The sequence below is a fragment of the Miniopterus schreibersii genome (assembly GCF_964146895.1).
Source record: "Miniopterus schreibersii genome assembly, chromosome: 12".
Classification (NCBI taxonomy): Eukaryota; Metazoa; Chordata; class Mammalia; order Chiroptera; family Miniopteridae; genus Miniopterus; species Miniopterus schreibersii.
The window spans coordinates 67,859,811-67,884,474 of record NC_138112.1 but is presented as its reverse complement, the minus strand read 5'-3'; the positions used below and the strand labels follow the sequence as shown (position 1 = coordinate 67,884,474).

The 24,664-nt window shown below is 47.9% G+C and overlaps 3 protein-coding genes and 1 long non-coding RNA gene across 9 annotated transcripts; all 4 read left to right on the top strand.

Moving 5' to 3' along the window:
* The first annotated feature begins 340 nt into the window (after positions 1–340).
* Positions 341–1,317, top strand: LOC308564632. Its single transcript, XR_013999976.1, has 2 exons — positions 341–428; positions 574–1,317. It is a non-coding gene; the product is annotated as an uncharacterized lncRNA (long non-coding RNA).
* Positions 1,318–2,621: 1,304 nt separating this feature from the next.
* On the top strand, positions 2,622–7,569 carry WDR74 (WD repeat domain 74). 2 transcript variants are annotated; one of them, XM_081153056.1, is made up of 11 exons: positions 2,622–2,773; positions 2,855–2,961; positions 3,042–3,163; positions 4,636–4,711; positions 4,849–4,995; positions 5,163–5,264; positions 6,201–6,301; positions 6,388–6,443; positions 6,731–6,876; positions 6,947–7,021; positions 7,350–7,569. In XM_081153056.1, exons 1-11 carry the CDS (start codon positions 2,710–2,712, stop codon positions 7,527–7,529), a joined length of 1,176 nt encoding a protein of 391 aa, XP_081009182.1. In that variant the 5' UTR covers positions 2,622–2,709; the 3' UTR covers positions 7,530–7,569. The 2 variants fall into 2 exon arrangements, with proteins under 2 accessions (XP_081009182.1, XP_081009183.1); XM_081153057.1 differs by having other exon boundaries at positions 2,630–2,773; positions 6,965–7,021.
* Positions 7,570–7,715: 146 nt separating this feature from the next.
* TEX54 (testis expressed 54) lies at positions 7,716–8,108 on the top strand (the record flags this gene model as incomplete). Its single annotated transcript, XM_081154908.1, has 2 exons — positions 7,716–7,794; positions 7,903–8,108. The coding sequence occupies 2 exons, from the start codon at positions 7,716–7,718 to the stop codon at positions 8,106–8,108; spliced, it is 285 nt and encodes a 94-aa protein (XP_081011034.1).
* Positions 8,109–8,398: 290 nt separating this feature from the next.
* Positions 8,399–24,592, top strand: STX5 (syntaxin 5). 5 transcript variants are annotated; one of them, XM_081154304.1, is made up of 12 exons: positions 8,399–8,538; positions 9,193–9,436; positions 10,462–10,532; positions 10,701–10,756; positions 10,875–10,945; positions 14,216–14,332; positions 14,417–14,473; positions 14,655–14,736; positions 15,203–15,309; positions 15,467–15,588; positions 22,356–22,401; positions 23,258–23,342. In XM_081154304.1, exons 2-12 carry the CDS (start codon positions 9,212–9,214, stop codon positions 23,261–23,263), a joined length of 960 nt encoding a protein of 319 aa, XP_081010430.1. In that variant the 5' UTR covers positions 8,399–8,538; positions 9,193–9,211; the 3' UTR covers positions 23,264–23,342. The 5 variants fall into 5 exon arrangements, with proteins under 5 accessions (XP_081010430.1, XP_081010429.1, XP_081010426.1 ...); XM_081154303.1 differs by having other exon boundaries at positions 22,317–22,401; XM_081154300.1 differs by lacking the exon at positions 22,356–22,401 and having other exon boundaries at positions 23,258–24,592.
* Positions 24,593–24,664: the final 72 nt, after the last annotated feature.

Sequence of the window (24,664 nt, the reverse complement as noted above, 5' to 3'; positions counted from 1 at the left end):
TGACCTTGTTCTCTAAAATCATGGATTATCAGGAACCTTGCTAGTTGAAATTATAATAGTGAGAATAGAACGACCTACTGTTGCCTGAAGGATCTCAGCCCTGCCTGTACCGTCGGCACAGAGCCAAGGCCTCTACTTCCAGCCCAGCAGCAGCGCTTCAGCTAAGGTTTCCAGCAGAACATTCCACATTTATATTAACATAGTTTCCAAGGAAACCGGACCTCAAGTCCCTCCTCAGACTGGGCGGGATATAGAATCCCTATCACAAAGCCGCGCTTTGCTTTGAGCCTATAAAAGAAAAGCTCATTTAAATTTGACCTTTGCTGGCCCCAACCCCCATCTCCCACCGCAGAGTCCTCCGTCGAGTCGGGAACCTCTGAAAAGTCTTTCTCAGGGCGTTTTCGCCTCTGAAGGGTCCATCGCAAGACGTAAGTAGGGTGGGGGTGGATGTGACAAGTCAAGGGGGAGGCGCAGAAAAGAGCCAGGATGCGAGGAGAACTCAGCCCTAAAGGCCTTCCCTGTGTCCTCACTTCTCAGCGCCACCCCGAGCGCGTTATGATTTCCCCATTTAAGAGGAGACAGGAGCCTACGCAGCGCCCCTCGTGTCATTAGGTCAGAAGCTGTCGAGCAGGGACCCCAACTCTGCAATTTGGACTCCAAAGCCTGTGCCCCGGAATCGCGGCCTCTCCAAACGTGTTCGGCAGAAGGGACACCGCCACCCGCCGCACCTTCAACCCACAGACGGTGCTCACCGCCCAGCCGCCCCCAGGGGGCGCCTAAAAGCCTTCAGGACCCGAGACTAAAGCCACCGTCTAGGGGAAGAGACCAAGCAGCCATTGAAATCACGACTTGTATATGGGCCAATCCCAAGATGGCTAAAAAGTGGAGGGGCGGGTATATGCAAAACACACCGAGCAGTGGGCACGTAAGGAAAGCAGTAGATAATTCTGTTTAAGGTCTTTTTCAATAGTCTGCTACTATTTGAAGTAAGAATAATAAAACTCACTTTAAAAAAGATTGCTTGTTGAAAAACAATCTAATCGTTAGGCCATAAAAGTCACCACAAATGTAAAAGGGACAGTAACGGTAAACCTGGCGGGGAGGCAAGTACTACGGTATCGCTTCTCGGCCTTTTGGCTAAGATCAAGTGTAGTATCTGTTCTTATCAGTTTAATATCTGATACGTCCTCTATCCGAGGACAATATATTAAATGGATTTTTGGAAGTAGGAGATGGAATAGGAGCTTGCTCCGTCCACTCCGCGTATCGACCTGGTATTGCAGTACTTCCAGGAACGGTACACCCCCTCGGGGGCCCATGATTGGTTAAAAATAAGAATTATCCGGTTTTTTTTTTTTTTCCGGGGATTTGTCTCAGAATAAATGTGGAGTTGATTCCTAAAGCATTGTTAATACGTTTTTCTTATCTGCTATTGTGGTTAAAAGGGTGGGTATTCGGCTTTTGTTTTTTTTTTCTATGTAAATCGCCTCAAGGCAGATTTCAGTTTTCCAGCACACCGAAGAGTGGTTGGTTGGTGCGGTTATGGTCTGGGCCCAACTCTCAGCCTTAAGAACCCAGACATACTGGCGTGTTCCCCAACAGCACATACAAAAAGACGGAGTTTATTTAGGTATTAGGTTTAGTGCTCTCTGATAGGCTCAATATTAAGAGTACAACTGTGTGCAAAGACATCAACACCAGGTCTGGACTGTGAAGTGTGCTCAAGGTGCCGTTTCCTTGATAATTAAAAAATAAGTGTAGCCCGGCCGGGCGTGGCTCAGCGGTAGAGCGTCGACCTAGGATCCAGGCGATCAGGGTTCGATTCCCGGTCAGGGCACATGCCGGGGGTGCGGGCTGCAGCCCATCAATGACTCTCCCATTGATGTTTCTCTCTCTCTCTCTCTCTCTCCCTCTCCTTTCCTCTCTCTGAAGGCAATAAAGATATATTTTAAAAAATTAATAAGTGTGGAACGTTATGCTCAGGATCCTTATTGGCAGCTCTGCAGCTGCGCTGATAATCAAGGCCGCTTTGGGGATGCTCTATTCTTACTGATATAATTTCAAAGAACAAAGTTTCTGATAGTCTATGATTTCCGAGAACAATGTTTTTCAGTAAGAAAACAAGCATTCAAAGAGAGCCGTTACATTTTACAGTTGCAGCTTATCCTTGAGAGGAATATTGTTTCTGTTATCCGCAGATTTTTACTCTGAGCTAGTTTTTACCATCACCAAACCTCAATGTGAGGAAATAAAAATGACGCCCTACCTCCACCTTTCCAAAACAGAGACCTGTTTTGAGATCGTCGGTTTCATTTTCCCCGTCTTTCTTCGTTTTGTGTCTTTTATAGTGGAGTTTGAAGCCATGGCCCACAGTAGTGGTTTGAATCGTGTCTGAGGTGGACTCTTGTACAGAAAAAAACATGCCAGGATGCTTTGGAGCAGGGAGACAGACTAGGGCTGGCTCGACCCGGCATCGCGGTCCAGTTAGGATGAGATCCACTCCAAGTGAAAACTGGTCAGCTTTCTCTTCAGATCCCCACAGCTACCTCTACATTTTGTTTTTGTGCCGCTAAACCACAGAGCAGGCCGGTGACATACTCTTCCGGCCTTTAAGCTCCCAGAACCCGCGTTGGTCCGGGTCCCGCTGGGCGCGCTCCGGTGACGTAAAGGCTGCGCCGGAAGTGCGGCTGTCGGCTGCCAGGCTCCGGGATGGCCGCGGCAGGGGCTCGCTGGAACCATGTGTGGGTCGGCTCCGAGACTGGGATCCTGAAAGGTGCGTGGCAGGACGGGGCGTCGGGAAGCGGGGAGGTCGCCAGCTCGCAACCTCGGTGCGACTGATGCCCGCGTCCCGCAGGAGTGAACCTTCAGCGGAAACAGGCGGCGAACTTCACGGCGGCGGGACAGCCGCGGCGCGAGGAGGCGGTGAGCGCCCTGTGCTGGGGCGCGGGCGGTGAGACACAGGTGAGCGGTCGCCGGCCGGGCTGGAGCTGGGGGCCCGGTAGCCTCGCTCTCCTCGCCATCCTACCCTCCTCTGCCCGCAGATCCTGGTGGGCTGTGCCGACAGGACAGTGAGGTACTTCAGCACCGAGGAGGGCAGATTCCAGGGCCAGAGCCACTGCCCCGGCGGGGAGGGCGTGTTCCGAGGTCTCGCCCAGGTCGACGGGTAAGACTGAGCCCCTCGCTGAACGTTTAGGGAGAGCGTTGAGGCTCCCGCAGGACGGCTGAATAATGGCGATCGACCCGTACGTGACTCGGGCCTGGGCTGGGTGACAGGGACCTGTATCCTGTCTTCTTTTGTTCATTCCTATAAGCATTTATTGAATAGTGAGTTACAGGCATTGAGCGAAATGCAAGGGGTTGCAGGTGAACCAGACACACACACAGTATCTACTTTCATAGCGGCTGCATACTCGAGGAATTTTCTCCCGGCTCTATAACCTTTTGAGACCCTGTGCAAGTCATTTAATAGTTAAGAGGATGTTTTTAAATGGAGACTGACAACCAACAACAAGATGATGAAGCTCCCAGAGTAAAGGATAGGAGGAAAGTGCTGGTGGTTAGATTACTGGCCTAAGATGAAGAGAGGAGGTTGTGCCCAGGCTGTGTAGGTTTGGTGGTGATAATTCTGACAGATGAGGTCTAGGAAGCTCTGTGAGGCGTGAGACATTTAAAGTAGGCCTTGAAGAATTGGTAGAATTTTGACAGGTAGGGAAAGGAGTAAGGGCACTCTAGAAAGAGGCTACTTCCTGGGCAGAGGCCAAGGATTGGTCTTACACTACCAGGTACCTTTCAGGGAAGATAAATAGCATTTGGGGGTTGATGCTGAGGAAGCATTTTAATATAAGATGGGCAGAGTAGGTTGGTATTAATTGTAAAGGACTTTAAGTGCCAGGCTGAGAGATTTTGTTTTGTAGGTGGTGGGAGTCACTGGTTTTGAGTAGGCAGTGCCGTGGTCAGAGCTGTGGAGGATGAATTGGAGAGAGAGGAGTTGGGAGACTATTGCCACAGCCAAGGCAAGCGATAGAGACCCCGAACCACGATGGGAAGGGTGGGCAAATGTGAGAAAGAGCATAGGCTCAGGCTGTACAGCTCCTAGGGAGACTTGCTCGGGCTTCTTGGGAGGAGTACACTGAAGGAGAGATGGACATTTAGCACCTGGAACCTAGAACAGGGAACTCCAGAGAAGCTGGTGTTTTGCTTTGGCCAAACCCTAAATCCAGACCAGTCCTATTTCAGAGTTACTGATCCTGACCCCTGGTGACCAACTCAAGATTCAGAAAGACCAGCAGGGCCAGCTGCCCCAGATGTGGCTATGGAATACAATGGCACTCTGCTTTGGAGTATCACAGCGATTTCTGGTTCTGATATTTGCTGAGTGGGCAAATCTTTTAATTGATCAGAGCTTCAGTCTCTTCCACTTATAACACTGGCAAACCCTCACTCTGTTGAGGAAATTAAATAATAGACACTGAAGCTGGAAACTGTCAAGCCCTGTCCAGGCCCAAGTTACCTGGAGGCTTTCTTAGGAAGAGGGCTGGTAGGAGTCTAGTTAATGTGGGAGTGGGTTGACTGTGGCTTAGAGAATACTTTCACACTTTTTTAAAAAACCTAACTCTATCCTTCCCCTGCCTGCAGCACCCTCATCACATGTGTGGATTCTGGGATTCTCCGAGTCTGGCGTGACAATGACAAGGAGACATCCTCTGACCCAGTGAGGCTCCCCTGCCCTGATCCTGATGGTTGGGGAAGGCGGGAGCCAGGGTAGGAGTTGAATGAGAGCTTTGGGGGAGGAGGGTTAGGAACTCTGGAACTGACTCTCATTTCCCCTCTCATTCTCATTCTTTTTAGCTCCTGGAACTGAGGGTGGGTCCTGGGGTGTGTAGGATGCGCCAAGACCCAGTGCACCCCCATGTAGTTGCCACAGGTGGGAAGGAGAATGCTTTGAAGATGTGGGACCTGCAGGGCTCTGAGGAGCCTGTGTTCAGAGCCAAGAACGTGAGTCACAGGGGTAGGGAGGGTCTGGGTCTGAGGTCCCCGGAGGCTGGGGGCCACTGACCATGAGTTAGAGACCAGGTGGGCTTTAGGGGATGATGACAGAGGGCTGAAGGAAAGAGCACACTGAGCTCCCCACAACCTTGTCTCCCATTTACCTACCCTACCAGGTACGGAATGACTGGCTGGACCTGCGAGTTCCCATCTGGGACCAGGACATACAGTTCCTCCCTGAGTCACAGAAACTTGTTACCTGTACAGGGTACCACCAGGTAAAGCACCACCCACCCCTACCTCCTACGGGCTTAAGTAGCCTCCTAGAGAAACAACCTCCTTGCATAGGCTCTGCCCCCATCCTTTGTCACCGCCACTCCTCTCACCACCCTTCTTCCATCCCTGAGCTCTCAGAGGAGGGAGCACTCCCTTTTCCATTGCAGCCTCATAACCCTCTCTTACTGTATTCTAGAATGGAGTTTCCTGAACTATGACTCTTCTTTTTCCTCCTATCTAGAAGAGGGAAGAGGAGGAGAGAGTATTTCTTTCACAGTAGATTTAGAGGGTGCAGGTGTCCTAAGAGAACATTGGGCTGCAGGCCAAAAGAACTGGGTTTTCTGGTCCTGATGCAGCCCTCTGATTTGCTGCAGGACCCAGGCTTTACTCTTTCCTCTCTGGCCTCAGCTCCTCATCTCCTCAGCTCTATAAGAAGGGCCCACCTGGGATCTTTATAGCCCTGACCCAGGCAGAACTGGGTTACAGTATTTGCTGTTTCCTTTGCTCCTGCATATTGAAGTCTGATCTGGGGGATATGCTTCTGCTTAAAACACACATGGGGGCTTCCTCTCCTCTCCCTTGCTCAGGCTAAACCTCTGCTTAAAATTCAGCATCCTCTGACAATTTAACTGACTTGCTTTTCCATCGCAAGATGAGAGTATGGAGGGATGTAATGGTTTCACATGCAGACCATGGGAATGCTGCCACTTCCCAACCTGGGGGACTGCTCCCTTCAGCCATGCCCATTTATGCTGCTAAGCAGCTCTCCCCCAACCCCCAATACTGAGAGAAGACGGGTACATTTCAAATGAGAAAGTTTCTCTAAGAGTAGGTCATAAACAGGAAAGAAGTATATGAAGGAGGGAGTGAAGATGTGGGGAAGCCATGGGGTGTATGTGGGGCAAGGATATCCTTGTGATACTTAAGTTTTCCTCCAGGTCCGTGTCTATGATCCAGCCTCCCCCCAGCGCCGGCCAGTACTAGAGACCACCTATGGAGAGTACCCACTGACAGCTATGACTCTCACTCCGGGGGGCAAGTGAGTGTTTAGAGGGCAAAGAGTGGGGTCAGGAAGGACTCCAGGAAGCTCCTGCTGACCTCACATGCCTCTGGTCTCCTCCTCAGTTCGGTGATTGTGGGGAACACTCATGGGCAGCTGGCAGAAATTGACCTTCGGCAAGGTAGTGGACTGGGGAGCCCTGGGGGAAGAGAAGGGCAGGATTCCTTCTGAGGCAGCACAGTGGAGCTGTTGAAGCCTCTTTTAGTTGTCAGTTTGGGTTCATATTCTGGTTTCAAAAGCTATATGGCCTTGGTCAAATTATGTCAACTCCCTGTGCCTTAGTTCCTTCACCCGTAAAATGGAGATATAATGGTAACCCCTATCTGAGGATTAAATATTGAAATGAAAAGTGATTTGAACAGTAAACACTCAGTACTGGCTGTTGGCAATGCCTCCTCCTTTCCCTAGGGCGTCTACTGGGCTGTCTGAAGGGGCTGGCCGGCAGTGTCCGAGGGTTGCAGTGCCACCCTTCAAAGCCTCTACTAGCTTCCTGTGGCTTGGACAGAATCTTGAGGGTACATAGGATCCGGAATCCACGGGGCCTGGAGCATAAGGTGAGAGCCTGTTGTCTCCTGTGCCCCCCATTCATGTTTCTGTATATTTCACTGTGTTTGGCTCCTTAAGACCCCTCATCTCTTGCAGGTTTATCTCAAGTCTCAACTGAACTGCCTTCTTCTGTCAGGCAGGGATAACTGGGAGGTAAGCAGTTGGGTCTGGGAAGGTGGGAACCAAGGGCATAGATATGAGAATTTATTTCCATGTGGGGAGAAAAAGGAAGCAACTGGAACACAGACTTGGCGCTGTCCATCTCCCCGCCACATTACTTAATTTTTGTGAGGAGTGTTAATAGTTATAGTCCCGACAGAGTTACTGCCAAGAGTGACATAGGACCATGTATGGGAATTGTTTACCAGAGCAGGATGTAAAAGAAAAGTGGTGGTACCTGGAAACATTATTTCCCAGTGAGCAACTCCTCTGTGGGTCTGTTACTGTGCTCCTGGCTCCTAAGATTTTCTCCACTCACCAGGATGAGCCGCAAGAGCCTCAAGAGCCCAATAAGTCGTCCCCAGAAGACACAGAGGTAGATGAACTTTGGGCCTCTTTGGAGGCAGCTGCCAAGCGGAAGCTCCCGGATTTGGAGCAGACCCCAGGGGCTTTCCAAACCAGACGGAGAAAGAAGAAGCGGCCTGGCTCTACCAGCCCCTGAAGGGCCTGAGCTCACTTTGTAAATAAACAGCTGACACCCATCACGACCCTGAGCCTTTTGTGATGGGAGACATGAAAGGGGTGGCTGCTGTCTGAGCTGGGGCGGCGGGATATCTGACGTCACAAAAGCCTGGTGGGAGCCCGGTGGGCTGGAGTGGGTGGCACTGAGTGCCGGGCCACGCGGGCCATGGGCTGCTGCCAAGACAAGGACTTGAACACCACCAGTGTACAGGTCAAGGAGGCCGTGTCGGAGGAAGTCCAGGAAGGTGGGAACAGAAACACAGCCGGGGTGCCCAGGGAATGGGAGAGGGAAAGAGCCGATGAGGTTGGGGGGGAGGGGGGAGCGGAGTTCAGCGGCCGCATCATCCTGGCAGACACCGAAGAGGTCGATGTGGACTCGCCAGACCGCCGGAATCGCAAGTCTACCGAAAGCCTCTTGATCACAGTGCTGTGGCGGCGGCTATCCTTGTTCAGCCGTCGGGGCTCGAGGTCAGCCAAGAGGCAATCTGTCCATAAACATGGGTGTACGTTCCAGGAGAACAGCCCGGATGAAATCATGGAGGAGCCAGAGAAGGGATGACCCCAGCCCTGCTCTCAGTCCTCCCCAGCCTCCAGAGAATAAAGTTTCTAACGTGTACTAGCCGGAGCGCTTGTACTTCTGCCCCTCGGCCCGCACCACCCGGGCCGCGGTCTCTTTAAGGCTCCTCCCCAGAGGCTGGCCCAGCCGGCTGGGCCCGGGCTCTAGCTCCTAGGGGGCGGGGTCACGGCAGCGTCCTAGCCAATGGAAGAGCGGAGTCGTTCCCGTATTTGGGTGAGGGGGCGTGTCCCTCGGGTTGCCGGGCTCCAAAAGGCGTGGCACCGCCCTTAGCCACCGGGGGTGGGGTTACGTGTGGGTGACGTGGCGGCTTCTAGTCTTTAGTCCGGTTTCGGAGGCTTCCGCGCCCGGGGAGTAGGCGGTGACGACCCAGGAGATTGTGGCGGTGGCGGCGGCGGCAGGCGGCGGAGAGGAGGTAGGACTTGCTCTGAGAGTGGTCTGGCCGCCGTGTCAGCTTGGGGCAGCGGCTTTCCGGGGGCGACGACGGGCGGGGGGAAGGGAACCAGGGGCGAGCGAACAAGTCCTGCTGGCCCGGCTCGCGGTGAACGAATACCTCGGTGTCCAATCAGGAAAGCCTCTAGTGAGAAAGACGTCGGCATTAGCTAATCAGTAGTTGCAGTCCCATGGAAGGCGGGGCTTGAGAGGGGGTGGGACTTCCTGTTTCAAATAAACACCCAGAGGTATCCCCCCCCCCCTCCGCCCACCGAAGTGTGTCCCCCCTCGGAAGGTCCGTTACCATTTCTCCCTGAGGAGTGGAAGGAAGCCGTGGATCCAGGAGGGCCCAGTTGGGGCCTGGGGCAGTTGCACAGGCCAGGCTGGAGCTTCGGGGCCACGGGACCTGCCTTTGGCCCTGTCTCTGCTTCAGGGCCCCCGACCCGCGCGCTCTGGCTGCCCGAGCCAAGTTAGAAGAGTGAGGAGAGGAACGGCTTAGGCCGGAGAGGGAGTGGGGCCCTGCCCGCTGCTGGCCGGCCCCAGGATCTGCGGGTGGCTTTGGGGCCCAAGAATTCGCTGGTTGGGGGGAATCTGTGGGGAAGAGGCCTGGAGAATGACACTCTCCCCTCCACAACAGTCCGAGGTTATGCGTCTCAATGATCCCGCGGAAACGCTACGGGTCTAAGAACACGGATCAGGGTGTCTACCTGGGTCTCTCAAAGACACAGGTCCTGTCCCCTGCAACTGCTGGCAGCAGCAGCAGCGACATCGCCCCTCTGCCCCCCCCAGTGGCCCTGGTCCCTCCCCCTCCCGACACCATGTCCTGCCGGGATCGGACCCAGGAGTTCCTGTCTGCCTGCAAATCCCTGCAGAGCCGTCAGGTAAGGACCAGGAGTGGGAAAGGCAGGGGCGGGCGTTACTCAGATCTGGGAGAGGCTGTGTTCCAGCGCTGTTGATTGAAGTAATTCTTGTGGGGAACCTGATCAGTTCTCGATCAGGCTTGGAGGGGGCGGTAGGATCTATTAAGAGATGAGCTAGCTACCTAGAAGCAAACTTTTTTTGGGCGAGGAGCCTGGAGGGTAGGGTTGCTGCTATTCCTGAAGGAATATGTCAGGGTAAGAGGTGACGGTGATATATTTGGTTTGGGTAAGGAACAGGTTCTGGAAAGAGCCTTTAGCCCAGAGACAACCACTTTAAATTTTAGTTCTGATATAGTTCTACCCAAGCTTGCTCTGTGACCACAGGGAAGTTAGCTGGGCCTCAGTTTTTATAACTTTGTAAAATGAAGGAAGTTTTCTAGATAATTAATTTTTATCAAAATCAATTTGGAATACTTTTTTAAAAACTGCATTCCCTTGTCTTGACCCAGACTTGAACCTTAGTGAGGCCTGAGTGACTGTAATTTCAAATATTTTTACTGCTCAGCACTTGTTAACAACTGCTCTTCTATACGATCTCCAAGAGCTTTCCAGTTATCCTCTTTGATTCCCTGATTGGAAAAATAGAATACAAGCTATTTATTTAGCCTTTTACAGTGTACCAGCTATTTGGCTGAAATACTTTATAACCTTTATGTCATCTAATCTTAGCAACAACAATAAGGAGGTGTGTGGATTGTCTTCATTTTATAGAAGAGGAAATAGAGATTCAGGATGGTTTAAATAACTTGCCCTATACACCCCAGCTACTAAGTGATGGAATCAAGATTTGAACCCAGGTCTACTTGTCTTCAAACCTGTGCTCTAAACTGCTACTACTACTACTACTGCTACTACTAGTAAAATTAGAGCCTCTGATGGGGAACACCATCAGTACTAAAAAGAGAGTTTAGTGGGCACTTGAGAACAGTGAAAGCTGGTAATGAGGGGGGAACTAGAGTTTCACCTCTTTCAACATTGCTTTTCAGAATGGAATACAGGCAAATAAACCTGCTCTTCGTGCTGTTCGGCAGCGCAGTGAATTCACCCTCATGGCCAAGTGAGTTGAGAGAAGTTATGTGGTGGGCTGATACAGTGTCTGAGGAGAAGTAGGCTTGCCTTTGGTGGCCTTGGCTGTGATGGCTGGAATGGATTTTGCTGGAGCTAATGTGGGAATAGGCTGTCTCCTGCTCTTTCCCACAGTGTTCTCACTAATGCTTGCTTGCAGGCACATTGGGAAGGACCTCAGCAACACATTTGCCAAGCTGGAGAAGCTGACAATCTGTGAGTATTCTTGGGGTGTTTCAGAAATGGGTCCGTGAACCAAAGAGGGTGGAGGAACTGTTCTCCCTGAGCCTTGTCTTTGATGTAACCCGTCATGGCTTCTTGTTTATCTCTGCAGTGGCAAAGCGCAAGTCCCTCTTTGATGACAAAGCAGTGGAAATTGAGGAGTTAACTTATATCATCAAACAGGTGAGCTACTAGCTATCAAGAGAGCCCAGATTTCCAGTCAGATCACTTTCATCATTTTCCATTCCCATGGAGGCTCAGAGCAAGTTTCTGGAGTCAGCCCCAAATATCTTGCTCATCTATTGAGACATTAGATATTGATTGATCAGCTGTGTACAAAGCACTGTGCCGAGCACTTGTCTCACAAACATGAGGCAAGATTTTGCCTTCAAGAGTTTATTGTCTAGAAGAGGTATCCAGCCCCGTAACATGAGTAGGAGGTGAATGTACAGAAAAGATATTACAAAAAGATGAATGAGCCCTGGCTGGTTTGGCTCAGTGGTTAGAGCATTGGCCAGTGGACTGAAGGGTCTCAGGTTCAATTCCAGTCAGGGACACCTACCTCTGTTGCAGGCTTGATGCCTGTCCCCGGTCGGGGTGCATGCAGGAGGCAACCATCGATGTGTCTCTCACATCAGTGTTTCTCCTCTCCCACTCTCTCTCTAAAAAATCAATGAAAAAAATATCCTTGAGTGGGATTAACAACAAAAAGCCTGGCCGGTATGGCTCAGTGGTTGAGCTCGACCCATGAGCCTGGAGGTCATGGTTCAATTCTAGTCAGGTCATGTGCACGGGTTGTGGGCTCAATCCCCAGTGGGGGACATGCAGGGGCAGCCAATCGATGTTTCTGTCTCATCATTGATGTTTCTAGCTCTCCCTCTCCCTTCCTCTCTCTGAAATCAATCAATCAATCAAAAAATTTTTTAACAAAAGATGAATGAGATAGTCCAGGACACTGGGAAAGATTTTTTAGAGGAGGTCAAATCTGAGCTGGTTTCAAGGCTTGTAGAGAGCCCTTGAGGAACAGGAACATTCCAGACAGAGAAAACAGTCTGTGCAGAGGTATGACTTCTAAAAGGGAAAGCTCAAGTCTTTGCTCAGATGTCAGCTGCTCATGGAGACCTAACCTGACTGTACTGTTTAATATATCCAGACACCAAAACTGACCCTTAACTTGCTCTGTTGTTTGTGGTTTTAAAAAATTTTTTTATTGCCCAGCTGGTGTTGCTCAGTGGTTGAGCATCGACCCAGGAACCAAGAGGTCAACCGGTTTGATTCCTGGCCAGGGCACATGCCCAGGTTTCAGGCTCATCCCCGGAGGGGGGGGGGGGCGTGCAAGAGGCGGCCGATTGATGACATTTCTCTCTTGTCAACATTTCTATCTCTCTACCCTTCTCCAAAAAATTAATAAAAACATTTATAAAAAAATTTTTTTTAATTCTTAAAAAAATTTGATTGATTTTAGAGGGGAAGGAGGAGGGAGGAGAGAGAGAAACAGCGCATTGTCCCCCTTACTTGTGCATCATTGGTTCAATCTTGTGTGTGCTCTGACCGGGGATCAAGCCCACACCTTGGGGTATCAGGATGGTGCACTAAGCAACTGAGCTACCCGTAGGCCAGGGCTGTTTATTTTTATCTCACTTGATACATTCTAACGTTTTGTATAATTAACTTATTGTGTTTATTGTTTGCCTCTGTTCCCTCCCACCTTCCTCATTCCCCCTCAAAAATGAAAAAAAAAGTAAGTTCCCCAAGAGCAGAGATTTTTTCTTTCTTTCTGCTTGTTCACAGATGTATCCCAAATGCCTGTAACAGTGTCTGGTATTTGGTAGGTACTCGATACTTGTTGACTGAACGAGTAATTGACAGGAGATGAGGCTTTAAAGGTAGATTGGTGGCTGGTTGTAAAGATCATTGTGGCCCTTGCTGGTTTAGCTCAGTGGTTGAAGCTTCGGCCCTTGGACTGAAGGGTCCCAGGTTCAATTCTCACCAAGGGCACATCAGCTGCAGGCTTGGTCCCCTGCCCCAGTTGGGGCGCCTGCAGGAGGCAACCAATCGATGTGTGTCTCTTACATCTATGTTTCTCTCTCTCCCCCTCCCCTTTCCACTCTTTCTGAAAAGCAATGGAAAAAATATCCTTGGGTGAGGATTTAGAACAAAAAGTTCCTTTACCTTATACCCAAAGCTCTGGGAGAGGAGATATTATGGGGAAAAAACCTGCTATGTAGTTTTGGACACATAACTGTAAGGAGGGCTGCATCGACTTTCCAAAAGGACAGACCAGTTTTTAGTGGAAATCGTCCAGGAGTCTCAAGAGAATGGTTGGGGCTGGGATACTATTAGGGGGCATACTAACTGGGGAGACTATAGGAGTGATAGAATCTAGTTGTCTAATCTAGTTTTTCGCAAAGCCTTTTTTTTTTTTTTTTAATGTATATATCTTTATTGATTTCAGAGAGAGGAAGTGAGAGGGAGAGGTAGAAACATCAATGATGAGTCATTGATTGGCTGCCTCCTGCACTCCCCCCACTGGGGATCGAGCCCGAAACCCAGGCATGTGCCCTTCGATCTCCTTGATCCTAGGTTGATGCTCAACCGCTGAGCCATGCTGGCCGGGCTACCTACTTATTAAACTCACTATTCTAGGCCTCTTTCCCTTCCCCCTTTTCCTCTTCCTCTGATTCCTCCCTGGCTGGCTGCCCTAAGCCACTCTTTTTCTCTGCTGTTCTCTGGCAGCCTCCTTCAGCTCCTTTGTCTAGTGTGGCCCTTGGCAGGCTGGGTTGGGGAGTGGATGAGGCATTGGTCTAGTGTAGAAAGCCTGGCTATGCTACTCATTGTGTGTGACCTTGAACAAGTCAGAACTTTCATTCTTTCAGTAATAGCGTGTTTTTTTAATTTTAGAGGAAGGGAGAAACATCGATTTGTTGTTCCGCTTATTTTTGCATTCATTGGTTGATGCTTGTATGTGCCCTGACTGGGGATCAAACCCACAACCTTGGCGTATCAGGATGATGCTCTAACCAACTGAGCTACCCGGCCAGGGCATGGTGATTATTTTCAAAAGGAATTCATTGGTGCTTCTGGAAAACCATGTTGCCTGCACCAGGTGCTTTGTTGGTCAACATGTTCTGGGTTCAAGATTTCGGCCTTTTAAGTTGTTCTGTGACCATGAACTTAGCCTCCTGGTGTGGAGTAGGGCAGTAGGGTGGAGGAGGTAAACAAGTCATTTATTTACAAATGGATGAGGCCATGTCTCATCTCTTTGTTTCTCCTCTGCAGGGACAGAGCCTGAGCAAACTGTAGAGCTCGGAAAATCCCAGCAGGCCCTTTTGGTCTGAGTAGTAACCGCTAGTAACTCCCACTCTGCCCTCCCTGCCAGAGATGTGCATGTGGGAGAGATGCTGGCTGAGGACTCCTTGGCTGATACTGTTTTTCTGTTGGCTCTTTCACCAGGACATTAATAGCCTCAACAAACAAATTGCCCAGCTTCAAGATTTTGTGAAGGCCAAGGGCAGCCAGAGTGGCCGGCACCTGCAAACCCATTCCAACACCATTGTGGTCTCCCTGCAGGTGGGACCTGGGTGTGGGAGACGGGGAGATAAAAGGGAATAAGGTATTGTCTTCCTTTGCTGACCCTCTCTCTTTTTCTTCTAGTCAAAGCTGGCCTCCATGTCCAATGACTTCAAGTCAGTTTTAGAAGTGAGGACAGAGGTGAGTAGAATCTGTGTAGGAGGGATAGGAATCTGGGGGTGAGGGTCCAAGAGAGTAATGGAAAAGAGACTGGTAGAAGGGTAAGGGGAGGGCATAGGGTCATGGGCTGACAGGAGGGATCTTTTTAACATGCCTGCTTTTCAGAGGCCTCAGGACCTTTGCATTTCTTCCCCAACCCCAGAACCTGAAGCAGCAAAGGAGCCGGCGGGAGCAGTTCTCCCGAGCACCCGTGTCGGCCCTGCCCCTTGCCCCCAACCACCTGGGTAAGTCACAGGCCACATAGGAGTCCTGAGGGGTAAGGCTTAGTTACTCTGGATGTGATGGCATATTTTAAGGGCAGGGGTTCGGTCGGAGAATGAAGGGGCAAGGAAGCTGCTAGGCTTTATCTCTCAAAGGTCAGCCTGGTTGCTGGCATTCAGGATCCACCGTTAGTCTCCCACATTCTCACTGCTGGGGATGAATTCAGTCATGTTCAGAAGAATAACAGTTACTAATATTTTTTGTGCACTCACTTTATTCACATTCTCTTATATAATTTTCACAACCACCTGTTGAGAAAACAACTATTATTATCCCCTGTTTTACAGGTGAGGAATCTGAGGCTCAAAAGGGGTTAAATGACTTGCCCAGGGTCACAAGGCTAGTAAGTGGGATTCAAATCCAAAGCCTGTGGGTTTTGAAGCTACTTTTAACCAATAAAAAAGTGCCATGTCTTCTTTCTTTCTCCAGGGGGTGGTGCTGTGGTTTTGGGGGCAGAGTCCCGTGCCTCTGGGGATGTAGCTATCGACATGATGGACTCTCGGACCAGCCAGCAGCTACAGCTCATTGACGAGCAGGTACCCAGGTTCTAAGCTGCCCCTCTGTTCTCTGTGGGCCACAACCAAGTGTTTGGAATGTGCCATGGGTGAAATGGCAAGCTAGGAGGATCCTAAAGAGGCAGACCATACCCTAAAAAAGCTCCCAGTGCTCATATGCACTCTCTCTCCTCTGAAGGATTCCTACATCCAGAGCCGGGCAGACACCATGCAGAACATCGAGTCCACAATTGTTGAACTGGGCTCCATCTTCCAGCAGTTGGCACACATGGTTAAGGAACAGGAAGAAACCATTCAGAGGTGAGACTCTTTCTCACTTCAGAGGAGCTTTCTCTTCCTCGTAGGTGGTTGGCATTCTAAAGGTCCCCAGGAACAGCCCTTTGGAAGAGTACAGTGAATCCTGCCCACCCACAGGGCCCAGTTCACCTGCCTTCATGAATTCAACATGTGTTTATTGAGCACCTGTTCCATGTCAGGCACTGTTCTAGGTCCTGGGTAGAAGAAATGAGTAGAACAGCAAAGTCTCTATGTCACAGAGCTTAAGTTCTGTAATACATATGTGGAATTCATATGCATATTCTGTTAAAAAGAACTGACAAATTCTTAGGCAGTGAAAGGACTATATAGAGAGTTACAGTAGAATGATGTGTTAAGAAAGTGACTGACTTAAAAAAAGAAAGTGACTGACTAGCCTGGCCAGTGTGGCTCAGCAGTTGAGCACTGACCTATGATCCAGGAGATGGTGGTTCGATTCCCGATCAGGGCACATGCCCGGATTGTGGGCTCGATCCCTAGTAGGGGGTGTGTAGGAGGCAGCCGATCAATGACTCTCTCATCACTGATGTTTCTCTCTCTTTCTCTCCCTCTACTTTCCTCTCTCTGACGTCAATAAAAGACATATTTTAAAAAAACAAAAAAACAAAGAAAGTGACTTACTATAGGTGAGGAAGACCATGATGTTGATTGAAGCAGAGACGTGAATGACAAGAGGGATCCAACCATACAAAAAAGAGAGAGTATTCTAGGCAGTGTGGACAGCTAGTGCAAAGGCTCTGAGATGGGACATTTTTGATGTATTCAAGAATCAAGAAGACCAGTATGGCTAGGAAGTAGTGAGCAGAGACAGAGAGGTACAGAATGAGGCCAAGGGAGGTAGGCACAGCCCACCCATAGGAAGGCCTCTCTGCTCCTCTGGTGCCACCTGCTGCTGTAAGAGGCGTTTTATCAGCTCCGCTCCTCTCCTCTTAGCATTCATTCATTGTGTTATGGCAGCGATTTTCAACCCATGTGCTGCAAGAATTTTTAAAACATGCAATACCTGACTAGTCAGGGACACTGACCTCTTTTCCCTTAGATTGCCAAATAAAAAAATAACAGCCAACACAACATAGCCATTCACTGTAAATGAATCAAAATTATACCTATTTTTTTATCGGATTGGCAAAAAATAGATTTTTTTTGTTGTGCCACAGAATTTTAGTATTGGTTTATGTGTGCTGCAAAATGAAAAAGGTTGAAAATGACTGGGTTATAGAGATACAGATACAGCCTTGGACAAAATAGATAAAGATCCCTGTCCTTGTAGAACTTATAGCCTAGTAGGGTAGATCGATTATTAAAAATACACGTAGTAAGTAAGTGGACCAGTATATATTTTTGCCCAGTGATAAATGCTACAAATAAAAGTAGAGGAGAAAAAAAGTAGAGTAAGATAGCCTGGCTGGTGTGGCTCAATTGGTTGAACATTTCCATGAACCAAGAGGTCATCAGTTTAGTTCCTAGTCAGGGCACATGCCCAGATTGCAGGCTCAATCCCCAGTAGGGGGCATGCAGGAGGCAGCCCATCGATGTTTCTCTCTCCCTCTTCCTTTCTCTCTCCCTCTCAAAAAAAAAAGTAAGATAAACTAATCTGGAGTGCTAGTAAACTAATTTGGAGTGCTAGTTTTAAAGGGGCAAGTTGCAATTTTTTTTTTTTTTGAGAGGGAGAGAAAGATACCTATTTGTTCTACGTATTTGTTCATTCACTGGTTGATTTTTTTTAATCCTCACCTGAGGATATTTTTTTCCATTGCTTTTCAGAGAATGAGGGAGAGAAAAAGGAGAGAAGAAAGAAACATCAGTGTGAGAGAGACACAGTGATTGGTTGCCTCCCGCACACAGCCCAACGGAGGCTGAGGGATCATGCCTGTAGCCAAGGTACATGCCCTTGGCCGGAATCGAACCTGGGACCCTTCAATCCCAAGGCCGATGCTCTAACCACTGAGCCAAACCAGTTACAGCCATTGGTTGACTCTTGTATGTACCCTGACCAGGGATCAAACTTGCAACCTTGGTGTATCAGTACAACGCCTAACCAACAGAGCTACCGGGATTAGGCATGAGTTGTAATTTTAAATAGAATGATTAAGGGTGACCCCATTAAGAAGGTGTCATTTAGCCCCACCAGCATGGCTCAGAGGTTGAGCATTGACCTATGATCCAGGAGATCACAGTTCGATTCCTGGTCAGGGCACCTGCCGGGGTTGCAAGCTTGATCCCCAGTGGGAGATGTGCAGGAGGCAGCAGATCAATGACTCATCATTGATGTTTCTATTCTCTCTCCCTTCCTCTCTCTGAGATCAAAGACATATTTTTAAAAATAAATAAAAAGGTGACATTTAATCAAGATTTGGGAGAATGTAAGGGAGTTTGCCATGAAGATAACTGGGGAAGTATACCAGGCCGAGGGAAGAACCGATGTGAAGGCGTTTTCACAGAAGTATATGTGATGAGTTAAAGGACAGCAAAGAGGCCACTGCAGCTGGGGATAAGTGAGGAGGAGAGTAACACAGGTAAGATCAGAGGGGAAATGAGGAGCCACATCATGTGGGGCCTTTTAAAGCCATGTGAGGCTTTGGCTTTTACTCTGAATGACATGAGTTGTTGCAGGGTTTGGACTAAAGGTTACATTATCTGATTTCTATTTTAAAAGGATCATTCAGTTGCTGTAGTCAGAACAGATCGTAGAGGCCTAGGATAGAAGCAGGGAGATAGGTGACGAGGTTTTTGCAGTAATCTAGCAAGAGGTGACCAAGGTGGTGACTAATAAATAGTTGGATTATACACATACATATATATGTATACATAGATACATACACATATACATATATATTTTTTTAGAGGGGGGGGAGAGAAACATCGATGTGAGAGAGACACATCAATTGGTTGCCTCCTACTCAAACCTCTGGGGAGCAAACCTACAACCTAGGTATGTGCCCTTGACCAGGAATCGAACCCAAGACCATTTGGTGTGTGGGCCGTTGCTGTAATGGCTGAGGCACACCGGCCAGGGCTGAATGTGTTTTGAAGGCAGAACCAACAGGATCAATTACTTGATGAACTAAATGTAGGGTATGAGAGAAAAAAGTTTATGATGATAACTCCAGGCTTTGGATACAAGCAACTAAAGAGATTCATGGCCTTCCCTAGAAATAGGGCTGGTTACTCGAAGTTTTAGGAGGAAAATAAATTGCTCACTGTTGGACACTTCCAACAAGAAGCGGGTAGTTAGATATCTAAGTGGAGAGAGTGAGCAGGCGGGTGGCTATATGCAGTTTTTTGGGTTTTTTTGGTTTTTTAAAAATATATCTTTATTGATTTCAGAAAGAGGAAGGGAAAGGGAGAGAGAGATAGAAACATCAATGATGAGAGAGTCATTGATTGGCTGCAGTCTGCAACCCGGGCACGTGCCCTGACCGGGAATTGAACCCCAATCTCCTGGATCCTAGTTCAACGCTCAACCGCTGAGCCACACCTGGCTGGGCTATGCAGTTTATGAGACAGGTCTTGGCCAAGAGTAGGCAGAATTGGACTGTGCGGCTGGGTAAGGAGTGTGTGTAAAGAGGAGAATCAAGCACTGAGTCCTCCTCTGAACTTCAGTCTTAGTCCCGGGGAAACTGAATAGGAGCACAGCTGGTAAGATAGGAGGAAAAAGTAAATGGATACGGTGTCCTAGGAGCCAGGAAAAGAAAATGAGATTAAAAAAGAGGGATCAGCTATGACAGATTTTGCTTTTAGGCCAACTGAGATGAGAGCTGCAAATTTAATTGGAGTGTTTAGTTCATTAACATTTAATGTGATTTTTATTAAGGTTGGATTTAGGCCTACCATTTTACTATTTGCTGTTTTTCCCTTTTGTTATTTGTTCCTATGTTCCTCCTTTAATGTCTTTTGAGCGATTGAATTTTTATTTAGAATTTCATTTAAATTTGTCTGTTGGTATTTTAGCTCTCTATGTCTTTGCTTTTTTGTTACAGGGATTACATTATGTATCATTAACATACCCACAGTATCTAGCAGAGCACTTTTACCATGATCATGTGAAACTGGGTAACCTCCTACATTTGTATAAAGCAGGTTTCCCTCCATGACCCATCAGCAGCCTCACTTATTTAATTGGGCAAGGTATAGAAAACAGGTTCCTGGCCTTGAACCTGAAGATTCTGATTCCATAGATGTGAGTGGAATGTCCTTGAGAAAAGTGCAAGTGAAGGACCCTAAGGTGTTACATTTGATCAAAGGCTGGATTGATTCAATAGTGCCATCCCTTTCAGATAAATGGCTCAGAAGGAATTTTACAGTAGAATGAAGTCTATAAGGGAAATAACAAAGGAGAGAAAACTTGTGGGCAGCCACATGCACAAGAAATTAAAATTTTGAAAGGATGAATTTAAAAAATAGATACATTCTTCTGTTTGTTTTCTGGATGCCCGTGGATCTGCATTTGTGCACTGTCTTCAGAAACTACTGATTGATTCCAAAGTTCAGTATGTAGATTCCTTGGCTCCACCCTAGAATCTCTAGAGGTGAAACCTAAGAATTTGCATTTTTGAGATGCTCAACAGGTGATTCTTATTTTTTCTAAGGTATGCAAATTTCTGATCTAATGTTAGTCATCCCCCCACCCCACCCCAGTTGTAAATAAAAAATTTCAAGCTACAGAAAAGTTGGGAGGATAACAAGGAACCAACTATATTCCTTTCACCTGGATCTGCCAACTGTTAACATTTTATCACCTTTGATCCCTCTTGTTCTTGCTCTCTCTTTTGTTCTGAATCATTTGAAAGTTAAGTGAAAACATGATGACATTTTATCCCCAAATACTAAAGCATCCATCCTCCAAGAAGAGGTGTTGCCCTGAACAGCCACGATACCGTTATCACACCTGAGCAAACTAACCATTTTCCAACTATCCAGTATTCAGTCCATACTCAGATTTCCCCAACTGTTCTAAAAATGCTTTTAGCTTTTCTTCTAAATTTTTAAGGCCCGGGCAACATTCACACATTGCATTTATGTCTCTTTAGTTTTCCTTCTGCTTTGTTTTTTGTGTCATTGACTTTTTTTTTTAAGAGGCCCACGTCTCTTGTAGAAAGTCCTGCATATGTACTTGTCCAGTGTTTCCTCTTGATTAGATTTAGGTTAAATATTTTTGGCTGGCTATATATAGGCAATCATATCCATCAGCACTTGATGAGCTTATCCACTTATTGGTTATGGCAGGTTTGGTCACTTGTTTAAGGTGATGACAGTCAGACTAAGTCATCCGTGGAGTGATACTTTGAGTCCATGCAAATGTCCAGTTTCTCAGCCCTATGATGTTTGTTCCTTGCTTGACTCATGTGAGATTGTGTACAGCAAATGGTAATTTTTTATTTCTCTTAGTTCTGTATTTATTAGCTGGCATTCTTCTGGAAAGAAGGAGCTGTCTATTTTTTTTAAAGTGATTTGAGAGAGAGAGAGGAATGGAAGAGGGGAGAGAAACATCGATTTGTTGTTCCATTTATTGTGTTTAATTTTTTAGAGAGAGGAGGGGAGAGAGAGTGAGAGAAACATTGATCAGCTGCCTCCCACGTGCTCCCTGACCAGGGCTTGAACCTGAAACCTAGTTATGTGCCCTGACCGGGAATGGAGCCCACCACCATTTGGTATACAGGACGACTCTCCAACCAACTGAGCCACACCGGCCAGGTCCGTTGTTCCACTTATTCATGCATCATTGGTTAATTCTTATATGTAACCTACCAGGGATGAAACCCACAACCTTGGTGTATCGGGACAACGCCCTAACCAACTGAGCTACGAGGCCATGGCGAGGAGCTTTCTCTCTCTAAAATCACTATGGATAATAGTAATTTCTTTTTTATATTCAGTGTGTTATACTCCATTACCATCGATACTCTTTATTACTGAGTTTGGCCATACCAGCAGCATAAAGGCAGTTTTTGTACCCTCTTGAACATAACCCAGTTACCCTCAGTCATTGTCAGGTTTTGAGGAAACAAACTTGAAAACTAACATCCCACATCTCATCACGGTGCCATAACCCTTCCAGTTCTCGGCTCCCTGTCTTTCTCGGTTCAACCTCCTGTTTTTCGTTGTTCCCGACTTCACTCCCCTTCCAGTCCTCTGGGCTCCGTGCCTCTCTCAACAGTTTTGTCATTTATCCTTTGTTAGCGAGACTCAGGCTTCCTAGCGCTTGACTCCCTGCCCTACAGCTCTCTCTCTTTGTGACGTGCTTCTGTGCCCCTCACGTAGACTTTTCCCTTTTCCCTTTCTGCCAGCCCTCTCCTTCTCAAGCCATTGTTTTCTGCCCCTTTCATTTTCTTTTCCTAACTCCCCTACTCGCTTGTTCTTCTCAGTATCCCACTGATTTGTAGTTTTTTCACCACCCGTGTTCCCTTCTATTACTTTCATGCATGAACTCTCACTTAAAATCTCTAATATGCTAAATTGCATTTATTATTTTTCCATTTTTGTTAAGCAAAGCCAATGTGAGCTTTACTGGCTAGGAGGTGACAAATGCACCCACACTGAGAAATGTCATTACAGCCAAAAGCTAGGAAACCTGATACTTTAGCTTCTGCAACATAAATAGGGAATCAGGTACAGTCCAGGCTCCCGCACTTGGACAGAGATTGGCTCACAGTCCTCATGACGCAGGACCTCGGGCTTGCAGCCACTGCCTAGCCTTTCCTCTCACTTTCTAGCTGGATTGCCTGGCTCCACCAACTTTTCTATCCTCACAGCTTGGAAAAGTCTCTGCTCCCAGGGACTACCTTTGCAAAGACCCAGGTTTGTATTTGTTTTTTAGGACTGCATATACAGGATTTCCTGACTGGAATGGTCTGTGAACTTTTCCCCCATTACAAATGCAATACATATTTATTAGACAAAATTCAATAAATACTGACTTAACTTTGGATGGTGAACACACAATACAAGATACAGATGATGTATTATAGAATTGTACACCTGAAACTTACATAATTTTATTAACCAGTGTCACTCCAATAAATTCAAAAAAATTTTTTTTAAATTACTGATGAGGAAATATTATAACAGTTAATATTTGGGGGTTCTTAGTACAGGTTGAGCACTTTATGTTTGTTAACTCAGGTAAGACTGACAACCAGAGAGGTAGTTTTGTGTTATCCCTCATTTTTCCTTTTCAGTTGAAGAAAATGAGATTTGAGGTTAAATGACTGGCTTAGGGTCATCAGCTAATAAGTTGCAGAACTGATTTTTCTAACAAGAACCAAGACTTGTTTATATTACCCTTCTAGAGCTTTTTCTATACACAAATATATACACACAAGAATGGGATCATATTGTATATAAATACTTTGTTGTTTGTTTGTTTCAAATTATAGGAGAAAGTTTATTTAGAAAGTTACAGAGGTAGTAGATGTGAGCCAGCTGAGCTGCGTAGGCTCAGGAAACAAGTTATAAGGCAGAAGGACCCTTGGAGCTTAGGAGAGAGAAAGGCAGAGGTAATGTGCCTGGGGGCAGGGAGAGGGGGGAAGGGAAAGACACACCTAAACACTTTTACTAGCACGACTGTGACGTTCTGCCCATGTCAGTAAATATGCTTCAGTTGCATTCTTTCTAATCCAGTGTCCTGTTTCCTCTCCTCCCTGCCTATCCCCAGGATTGATGAGAACGTGATGGGAGCCCAGCTGGATGTTGAGGCCGCCCATTCAGAGATCCTCAAGTACTTTCAGTCGGTTACCTCCAACCGGTGGCTCATGGTCAAAATCTTCCTCATCCTCATTGTCTTCTTCATCATCTTTGTGGTCTTCCTTGCCTGAACCCTCTCCACTCTGAGGCACTCCGTGGGGGTTTAGAACCTACCTGGGAGGGCAGGTGGCCAGTGCTGCCATTGAGCCTGTGCAGGGTGCTTGAGAGAAAGGCCCTGTTTTCCTGGAACTGCTAAGAATGGCCACTGCCCCTGATCCCCCACCCTTTGCCTCTGGCTGGCCACCCTGTCCTCCCCTCACCACCCTCAGGCCCATGAAACACACACGGTTCTGGATCTGGACACTGTTGTGAAGTGGCTGGAAAGGAGCAGCAGCCACCTGGGGGGTAGGTGGGGGAGGTTGTCTCCACTAGGAGATTTTTATAAATCCTTCCCAGCCTCTTCCCAAAGAAACTTCGGCAGCAAGGGGAGATGATGCCCTTCCTCACATCCTGAGAGGAGAGGAAGTGAAACTGCCCCAGGGACCAACTTTCCCATCTGGGTTAGAACTTGACCTCTTTATTCTTCCTCCTCACTATGTGAGGCAGGGGCCCTGAGCACCTCGGCTGCCTGTACAACCCCAATTTTGGCTGCTGGTGACTCAGTCTGCCAAATGCGCTGCAGCCTTTTTCTCCCAATTACAGCAAGACTGTCAGCCTCACTAGCCATGTTGTCATTTCTGGGTGGGAGCGTCGAAGGGCCTAGGCAACAAGTGGAGTGAGCCCATTGTCCAGTTCAAGAACTGAAAGGGTTGGGCCAATGGCTCTGAGGGGCCAGGCTTTGGGCTCTGTGCACAGTGGCCTCCTAGGCAGGACAACCAAGGGCAGCAGCACTTCATTAGCATGGCAACTTCCCTTCAAAGGGGCCAGCAGGACCTCAGAGTGCATCCCTGATTGGTGGCAACTTCCAGGACCATCTCCAGCAGTATTTGGACCTGTTTCATCTGCATCCTCTAACTGGTTGGTCCCAATTTTTCCTTGAGCTGGATGAAGCAGGAGCTCTGTCTGCTGCCAGGAGTCAAAAGTGAAGTGAAGAATTTGTCCCCAGCTCCAGCTGAGGGTCTTGGTCCCTCCAAGCCCCTTACCAACTAACTCCAAGCCAGTCACAGGAAAGTGAGAGACCTGCCTGGAATACCCACCCTCCAGGGAGGTGAATATTCTTTGTCACTCCTGACCGGGACCCACAACCACATCATTGTGAGGTCACTGAAGTCCTCCCATGTCAACAAAAAGGAAGCTCAAGCTATAGAAACAATCACCATGCGCTGGCTTGGCCCTAATACTCTGCAGGGCCTAGGAGAGCCCAGGTCTTTTCTAGCCC